Source organism: Sinocyclocheilus anshuiensis, unplaced genomic scaffold (genome assembly GCF_001515605.1).
Source record: "Sinocyclocheilus anshuiensis isolate Anshui unplaced genomic scaffold, SAMN03320099.WGS_v1.1 scaffold577, whole genome shotgun sequence".
Classification (NCBI taxonomy): domain Eukaryota; kingdom Metazoa; phylum Chordata; class Actinopteri; order Cypriniformes; family Cyprinidae; genus Sinocyclocheilus; species Sinocyclocheilus anshuiensis.
In genome coordinates this window covers 912518-922022 of record NW_015539872.1, presented here as the reverse complement: position 1 = coordinate 922022, position 9505 = coordinate 912518, and the positions used below count along the sequence as shown (strand labels likewise).

Here is a 9505-nt window from a genome sequence, read left to right as displayed (position 1 = left end):
TTTCAGCTGTTTTGTTCTAAAAATTCACAAAACTTGATTAAAAATTTATCTTTGTTACACACTCTACAATTAATATTTAGCATTGTTTAAACGTTCAAGAATTTCCCCAGACATGCTTTCACATATATTTCATCTTTAGGTACCCCCAAAAATATAAGTTAATAATCTTTTACATACAAGGTTAAAAGCAGTTGATTTTGAAAATACAGTATGGATGCTACCTGTATAGATCTATTGATTTTTTTTTTTTTTTTTGAGAGAACAGAAAAAATAATGACAAATTAGCAGGAATCAACAAAAGATACTGAGTTCTTGAAAGATCAAAGAGATCGTTTAGGACATGTACTGTATGACAGCACTAATGTCATCATTCAAATGCATGTACCACATTGTTGACATTTTCGGACTCATTTTTACAAATGACAACTTGCAATATGACATTCAGTGGCTATAGACATCAAGTAAATAAAGCACAAATAAAAAAAAGTGATCTGAATTACATGAGACAATCTTAAAACTAAAGGAATTTCATGTATTATTGCAATTCAGGTTTAAGCCACTTAGGTAAATCATTTGCAGGACAGCAGACCCTGGAGTACATGTAGGTTTACATATGTAGACTTTTTAGGGTTTCCATAACCAGGTGGATGAAGCAAATGCCTAACAAGACTTGAAACCCTAAATGAATTATTAGGCTTTCTTAATTAATCAAGCTTTTTAGAACGTGTCTGGATAATTAGGCATAAATATTGTTAAAGGAAACATATTAGATTTAATACCACATATTATAGGAAACAATATGAAAAATAGCAGGTTCAATGCCAATCAATAACATTAACCATCATTAAAAAGTTAATCAACAGTTAAATATTACAATATATTGTCACAGTTGTTCTCATCATAATACAAGTAATTTGTTGAAAAGTCTGCTCAAGATGTACATTAAAAAAAAATCTACATTAAGATCTCATGCTGTGCAAATAAAAAATGGAAAAAGGTTTTTTTTTTACATCATGCCTACCATGTAAAACAGAGGTAGAGCAGCAAAAAATAAAGGAAAAGGAAAGATAGTGTCATGTTAAGTGAATTTGGTAGAACGACTTATATTGCATTGGATGAATAATGGAGAGAGTAGTTTAAAAAGTGTAAAAACAGCTACAGCATTTCTCTACAGCTCAACACACAAGTCAAACAATGAACTGAATTGCATAATAGTTTAGGGATTACAACTTGCAAACCGTAGTGATTAAGTGAGTGAGAGACAAGTCTTCACAAAAAGGATCCGTGATGAGGGACAGTCTTTATAAAAGATCCCTTGGCAAATGGCTTTCTGCAAATTGGAAGAGCTAATAAAATCTATGTAGCAGTTTGGAGGAGTTATATGGACGTCTCAGACCCTCGACTCCTCCAGTAGTAGCCATTGTTGTCATCTGGGTCCATATCTATTTTGATCTGAGGCACATTTAATGGCAGTCTCTGAACTGAAGAAGACAGACTCAATCAGTCCACTTCTGAATAGGCATTCAATTTATTTCCCAGTAACTACCAAGAATTTCTTTGAAACTAACTTGTGGTTCAAAGAATTATTTGAACAACTAACAAAGGTAGGGGCATTATGTAATCACAAAGCCTTGACAAATTGTGATGTTGTTAGAAATTAAAGTGGCTTTTAGTTCCTGCAGCTTATTGTATTATAGAAATGTGCACCGCTGTTTATGACGTATGCAAAATCTGAACACAGATCCCATTATTTAAATTCACTGTGTAGCAATCCATCCATACTATAAATACATATTACTAACAACAGCTTGAGATGCGTACCTTGACATCGGGCTGGTCTGCAAGTAGTGGCGCTTTTCAGCACGACGCATATCGGTCAAGGAATGAAGGGGACTTTTCTCCTGCAAGAGGGACACATGGTCCATTATTAACACGTGTTTGGCTTCACGTTCTGCTGAACATGAGCACTATATACCACCTTCATGCAGTTTCATCATACAGGATCAACAGCACCAGCACGCTTTATACAGCAGATGCATGCAAAAAAGCCAAACACAATCACTGAAGACTAAAGACCTCCAATGATTTCATATCGAGTATGTGCTGGGATTTCATGGGATTATTTTTAATTAGCATTTTCATTAGATAATTACATCTTAATACAACTACGAATTAAGATGTTAAAAGTTTTAGTAGAAAAGAAAATAGAGACTTTGCTACAGCTTGTTACACACTAAAAAAAAAGATGAAAAAATTTATATTTTCTGTATTATTGTCAATCTCAATTATCATCCCTGAATCCATGTTAGCATGACACAAAAGATGGTTGAACAGTCCATGCAAAAATGAAAACGAGATTAAAATGTACTTCCCCTCATGCCATTGAAAATGTAGATGAGTGTTACTTCATTAAAACAGATTAGGAAAAATGTTGTTTATCCCAAAAAAATTATATAATCACTTACATATCAAAGGGTCCTTTGCAATGATTGGGTGCCGTCAAAATGAGAGACTAAACAGCTGATAAAAACATCACAATAATCCACATGACTCCAGTCCATTAATTAATGTCTTGGGAAGTGAAAAGCTGCATGATTATAATAAACAAATCCATCATTAAGAAGTTTTTTTAACTTCAACCATTGCTTTTGGATAGAATATGCCACGAGTCCTCTATCCATGCTATTGCTTTATCCAGTAAAAAAAAATCAACTCATCTGAATCAGGAGAGAAATATACACAGATCAAGCACTGTTTACAAATGAAAACAGTCCAAAACAGTTGTATCTTGAGATTAGAGGATCACAAGGGATGGACTTTTTCACTGGATTAAGCATATGGATTATGGTCTGGTATTTTGTCCAGAAGTGATGGTTTAAATTTCAAATATCTTAAAGATTGATTTGATTCTTACAAAAAGGTTGCAGCCTTTCACTTTACAAAATGTTAAATGATGGACTAGAGTACTTATGAATTATTGTGATGTTTTTGTCAGTTTGAACTCTCATTCTGACGGCACCCATTTAATGCAGAGGATCCACTGGTGAGCAAGTGATGTAATGCTACATTTTCTCCCAATCTGTTCCGATGAAGAAACAAACTACATCTTGGATGGCCTGAGGGGGAGTACATTTTTACATTTGGATGAACTATTCCTTTAAGTTTAGAGTAACAGTTAACTAAAATTGCAAAAGTAAAGCAAAACGATTACGACAGGGCGAGAAAAGGTAATGAAGCTGTCAGTTACCACAGAGGACTGACAAACTCCACAGGCATTATGTGACAGAGAAGCAAGTGGTAGCATGCACCGCATATGAAAGGAAGAGAAAGCAAACTGCTCATGCGGAATCATTCAAGAGGTACAAATTGAGGTGAGGCCCCAGGTCCAGTCTACTCACTGTCAGAGGCCTTATCTCCTAAAAAAGGCTCCTGCTCCATCATGTCCATTGGGATTTTAATGCTGGGGACATTCTCATTGTAAGGATAGTCAGACTGCACAGGGAGAAACGGTCAAAAAGTGCTTTAGGAGCTGAACCAGATACACCAGAGTAGTTCACACTTCCTCTTTCACAGCCGCCTAAATTTTCATAGTATTAAAACTAAATGAAAAAAGGTTACAGAATATTTATAGCTGTCTGACAATCATGACTACCAAGTTTCTTCAGAGTGTGACTGAGGCTATTTTTTCCTCATCTTTTTGCTTTGTCATTGGTAATGTTTCAAGGAAAAAATCAAATGAAAAAAAAAACAATTAATCAATAAATGAATGAATAAACAAACAAAAAACATAAAGAAAGAAAGAAATAGTCTTTCAATCAATCATCAGAACATAATGTGTATCATACACAGGTATTAAATTATTTTATTAAAGGGCAACCAAGTAAACTTATTTCCAAAGCCCGAAGTCTTCTTAATACTAATATAAAGACATTTTTTCAGGACACTCACATCTTCCATGTCACTGTCTATGCTCCCTTGTTTCTTCTTTTTCTTTTTCTTCTCATCTTCCTTCTTCTTCTTATCCTTCTCGGGTATGACATCATCCAGGAAACTGAGGTCATGCTGGGAGAAGACATAGTCCAAGGCCTTCCTCACAGCAACCAGAGCCAAGATCTGACCAATGAGAATAGCAAATGGTGCTCTTTCAGTTAGTGCATATACTACAGATGCATTTTGCAAACATATTGGAACTTGAGTGTCTGTTAATATTATTGCTGACTGACAAACATCTAAACATTACCAACATTCTAGTGCAACATGCATTTTGTCCCTTTTCTAATGGGGTGCAATACGTAGCACAAGTACTATACCAGTTAACACTTTTGAATAATTCCGATTTTTTTTAATGCAGTCTTGGTGCATTATGCAGTCTTGGTGAGCAAAAGAAACTTCTTTCAAAAACATTAAAAAAAATCTTAAGTATTCCAACTTTTCGATGGCTTGTGTAATATTTAGCCTTGAAGCTCTCAGTTTTGCAGTCACAGCCGCTTCCAGTATTAATGTTCAGTATTAAATCAAGAACAGGTGAAAGAGGTGACTAACCATAACAGGAAAGACGATGGCAGCCACAGTGGACTTGAGGATCCAGAGGAGCGCCAGACAAAGCAGCTGGACGAAAGTGAAGAGATGGACCTTCCTCAGTGGCACATGCCGCAGGTAGATCAGGTCTGGTTGGTGTTTGGCAGGCATGAGGAGCAGCTTGAGTCGGTCCATAAACTGAGAACCAAAGAGCATTATTAAAAAAACGAAACAAAAAAAAACATACTTTTCCCAGCTAAGTTACTGTCAAATGATTTCAAATAGTGATTATTAAAATAATGTAATGTTTTTGTAAATATGATTATATCTATATTAATTGAATTCCACTTTCTTAAGCCTCGTACACACCGGGACGATTATCGCGTGCGCTTACCGCCGACGTTTTTCGACATGTCTTTTGTGTTCATACCCAAGCGATTTTCGCTGGCGATGAGCTGAGTGAATGTGCAAATTCACTCCCTGACATTAGATGGCGCTTAATGAAAAACAGAATAGAAATACCCCGGTACACATCGAATCCTATTTGATCTGCAATTCCTCTCCATAACAACTCCCTCTTATCGAGATTTTTGTAGTCGCTGTCGCGTTTGTCATAAAGCCCTTTGTGTTCAGACACCAATGAGACCAGCAGCTCTACATTCATCTTGCCTCGATGCATATTCTTGGTCTACTTACTTCCTCTTCATCGTTAGGTATCAATGTGTGCTCGGCAAGACCGTTTTGTGCTTGAGCGCCACCAAGTCATGTTTTACTGTAACTTCAGCAGCTCCAGGCACGTGAACAAAAGCGCCAATCTCATTGGTCGGCCAGTTTTTAACGTGGCGCGTCAAACCAAAAAAAACGAGCCCAAGGTGTTTTTTTTAAATACGCTTTTACGCCTCGCGTTTTGCGCGTCGGTGTGCACACTCACATTGGCGCCCTTTGTTTAGTCACGAGGCATTAAATGTCGGCAATAATCGCGCGCGATATTCGTCCCGGTGTGAACAAGTCTTCTGAAATTCTGTGTCCCAGAAATGTAATTTAAAAGGCTTTTTTTTTTCAATTCAGTTTTTAATAGCACAGAATTGTGTTGGTAACTCACCTGAACTCCGTTGAGTGAAGCCACTCCCATGTAGAGGAAGACTCCATACAGCACTGGCATGGGTATAAACTACAGGAAATAATTATTCAATTAGAACAGAAAAAGAAAATCACACACATGCAGCAATGTGTTTGATGCAACTGGATGTATTGTATAGTTACCTTGAGGATAGGAGACATGAAGACAGACAGACCAGTAAGGATGAAGACAAAGACACCAGTGACTCTCTGTTCCCTGAAGAGGAGACAATTACAAAAATTAAAAATAAATAAATAATAAAAATAATTAAAGTCTACCTATTATAATTTCAACTAATGACACTACATAGCCAAAAGTACACTACTGTTCAAAATGTTGGGGTTGGTAAGATGTTTTAATGTTTTGGAAATAAGTCTCTTATGATCACCAAGGCTGCATTTATTTTATCAACTATACAGTAAAAATGATAATATTGTGAAATATTACAAATAAAACAAATAAAACTTTTTTTTTTAAATATACTGTATTTTAAAATGTAATTTATTCCTGTGAAGTAAATCTGAATTTTCAGCAGCCATTACTCCAGTCTTCAGTGTCACATGATCCTTCTAATATGCTGATTTGCTTTGCAAGAAACAATTATGTGATACATTTTTCATCTTTAGGAGTCTTTGATGGATACAAAGTTCAAAAGAACAGCATTTATTTGAAACAAATTTGAAACAATTTGTAATTTTATATTATAAAATGTACTTTTAATCAATCTCATGTGTCCTTGCTGAATAAATGTATTAATTTCATTGAAAAAATGTTGAATGTTAGTGTATGTGGGGTTATTTGGCCAGGTTTGGCTATTTCAGCTGCACCCATGAATAACAGGTGCATACAGCAATAAAGCATATATCTGTACAATCTTCACAGACCAACAGACATTTAGTGTATCATTGTTTAAATTACAGGAAGAAGTCAACTGGCAGATGCTTTTATCCAAAGTTATTCCTCCTGGAGTGACTTGATCAGAGGCATAAAGGTGACTGTTTATAGATTTGAACCTGCAATCTTGCAGTCACCAGCTCGCATCTTTAACCACTAGACCCCACTTCTTTAATTACTACTAATAATTTCTAATTATAATATCAATTATCATTAATATCTGAAATATTTTGGAGAATTAAATCATATTGGATTGCTTAACCAAACCAGAGAAGCATTAAAAATACAACCTAAATATGGGCACAGTGTGTTTTCAGCAGAACTAGGCCTGTTTACATTTGTTCAGCTTACAGCTGCATCAATAAACCCCCTGGAGTTCAGTCCAACATGCAGCCTTTTAACAGGCGTCCCACTGAGCCCAACTCTGTAATCAACGAGTGATTCAAAAGCTCTATTGGCATAGACACTGTACAAATACATAGGAATCACCAAAAATCTTCTTTTATATGCATTAGAACGTACCTGACACCCAAAAATTTAGGCTGTTCACCAGGAGCGGATGTCTCTGTCTCCATTTTCAAGCTGTCAATGTGGGCGATGGAAATAACTGTAGCAGCTACATACCAGGGCAGACCCAAAAAAGAGCATACTGCTAACAGCACAGCTACCCAGAAGAGATCCAGATGATAGCCTGCACCTTTCTGATCAAGACAGAGAAAAGAGGTTGTTTACAAAATGCTATTGGAAGCATCAAAAACATTTTATCACTCATAACAGTGCTTGGTGACATTTTACAGGAATAGTTCACCCAGTAATTTTTTTCAGATTATTTACTCAGTCTCTCGAAGCTCTAAACCTGCATGCAGGTAAACAATGACTGAATTTTCATTTTTAGGTGAACTGTCCCTTTAAATAATCCATCAAGTGCTTTATTCTAACAAATAAAACTACTCTGCATCACACAAAAGTACAGTACAATATGTCACCAGGGCAGTGTAATTCTCACAGAGATGAGAATAGGAGTTCTTCCATGGGGAGGCATTATAGTGAGAGGACACAATGTTTTGAGGCCAGTCTCACGTTACACGCCAAAAAAGAATAAATGCTTTGCCTTTGTCTGATTCACAATTCCTTATTGTTCCACTGTTCAGAATCTGGACCAAAAGTGTGACGTTGGGGTGAAACTGCTTGGTGAAGCACTGAGTTTGAATTTAAAATGATTTAAATATAATATAGCCTTGTGTAGATTTCATGATTATCAACTAAACCTGTCTAGCTGTCATCTTACAAACTCAGTATATTAAAAAAATCAAACTGCTTATCCGTCAGTTTTCAATGTAATATCAAAAAAATAAAGAAATATCAATTGTCATCATCAAAACATCAATCTGTTTAAATAATGCTATTTTTGACTCCAAGTGCTGATTCACATCCGACCAGACAAAAGATAAAAAAGCTCTATTTGTAAGAGACTTTCTATAAATATCCGATATAGTTGCCCATGGCACTATGCGTGTTTCCTGTGGTCCTGGGCGGCTCAAAGTGAGCGTGATAAACCATCTGGCTCAGGAGAGAATCACACAGCAGAGTCACGGCAGGCCTACCTTCAGCTTGTGCTCCTTGCGATTGACAATGACAGCGGTGATCTGCTGATCCATGAAGAGCAGGATGGTCACCAGCAGGGCAGGCAGAGCTGCTGCCAGGTACACCCACCAGGGGTTCCCTCCGAAAGGTGGCACAAACCAGCCACGGTTTGGGCTTGTTGGCTGAGGACACGAGGGAAGTGCAGTTTAAGAATCACAGAAGTTTGCAGTCAGGGCACTTGGCAAATGTTTACAGGAAACGAATGGTAACATCCTGAGTGGATTGGCACTGACTCATACTGTGAATCTGAACTTAAGATGCGGCAAACAGGGAAAGGCCAGCCAATGTACCCTATGATATTTGTTTTCCTGAGCAAAATCTATTTCTATTAAGCAGACCCTCTGGCCACCTGAGTAGAAACACCCCATGTACCGACCCATGCAGTGTTCACTGTGCCAATACATTCGGTAGAACTAAATAACATCTAATTCAAGTTAATCTCTTGATTAGACTATCTGTCACATTATTCTATTTATACATTGAATAAAACTTTTTTTTAGATAACCACAGAAAAACACATTATAATGTAACTAATTATGTAAAGATAAGTTATGTCAATAAAGTTAGACAGAAATAAATTAATGCATGACCTCTGTGGGCTTCCATACTGTATGTTTGGAAAGCGTTCATAATTTAATTTGATATTTCTAGGATGTGGTTCTTGTCATGTGAATTAGAACTAGTAAGATTTTTTAATTTTTTGAAAGGAATTAATACTTTTATTTAGCAAGGATGCATTAAATTGATTAAGTGACATTTATAATGTTATTATACGCATAAATCATTTTAAATAATCAGAAGAATCCTGAAAAAAATATCACAGTTGTTTTGAACATTATTAATAATAAGAAATGTTTCTTGAGCACCACATCAGCATATTAGAATGATTTCTGAAGGGTCATGTGACACTAAAGACTGGAGTAATGGCTGTTGAAAATTCAGTTTTGCCGTCACAGGAATAAATTACACTTCAAAATATAATGAAATAAAAAACAGCTATTTTAAAATTGTAATAATATTTCACAAATTCTACTGTATTTTTGATCAAATAAATGCAGCCTTGGTAAGCATAAGAGACTTACGTCTTAAAAAAAAAACTTACAGACCCCAAATTTTTGAATGGCACTGTCTGTGCTGGAGCAATATTAGAAGTGCACATCAGAAGGAGTATCTCTTTACAGTAAAAGACAGACAATATGGACAGAAAGATTACCTTAAATTCACTTGGCACTATGAGCTTTGGCGTATCGACCCCAACAAGAGCATCAACACCACAGAAGATCAAAATTGCCAGGACAATGGCAAAGTCACTTATGAGTTTTCTCACCT

The 9505-nt window shown here is 36.1% G+C and overlaps 1 protein-coding gene across 6 annotated transcripts in view; it reads right to left on the bottom strand.

The window, feature by feature from the left end:
- The window catches only part of LOC107685251 (electrogenic sodium bicarbonate cotransporter 1-like), a 64863-nt gene continuing 55358 nt past the window's right edge, over positions 1-9505 (bottom strand). For 5 of the 6 annotated variants that reach the window (XM_016481770.1, XM_016481766.1, XM_016481769.1 and 2 more), the window contains 10 exons: positions 9390-9503; positions 8137-8298; positions 7055-7233; positions 5782-5854; positions 5621-5689; positions 4543-4716; positions 3949-4113; positions 3399-3492; positions 1822-1901; positions 1-1481 (listed from right to left, as the gene is read on the bottom strand). In XM_016481770.1, the coding sequence (XP_016337256.1) occupies positions 1858-1901; positions 3399-3492; positions 3949-4113; positions 4543-4716; positions 5621-5689; positions 5782-5854; positions 7055-7233; positions 8137-8298; positions 9390-9503 (1074 nt within the window). In that variant the 3' untranslated portion in view covers positions 1-1481; positions 1822-1857. The remainder of the gene's footprint in view (positions 1482-1821; positions 1902-3398; positions 3493-3948; positions 4114-4542; positions 4717-5620; positions 5690-5781; positions 5855-7054; positions 7234-8136; positions 8299-9389; positions 9504-9505) is intronic. The other variant, XM_016481767.1, reaches the window with a different exon arrangement.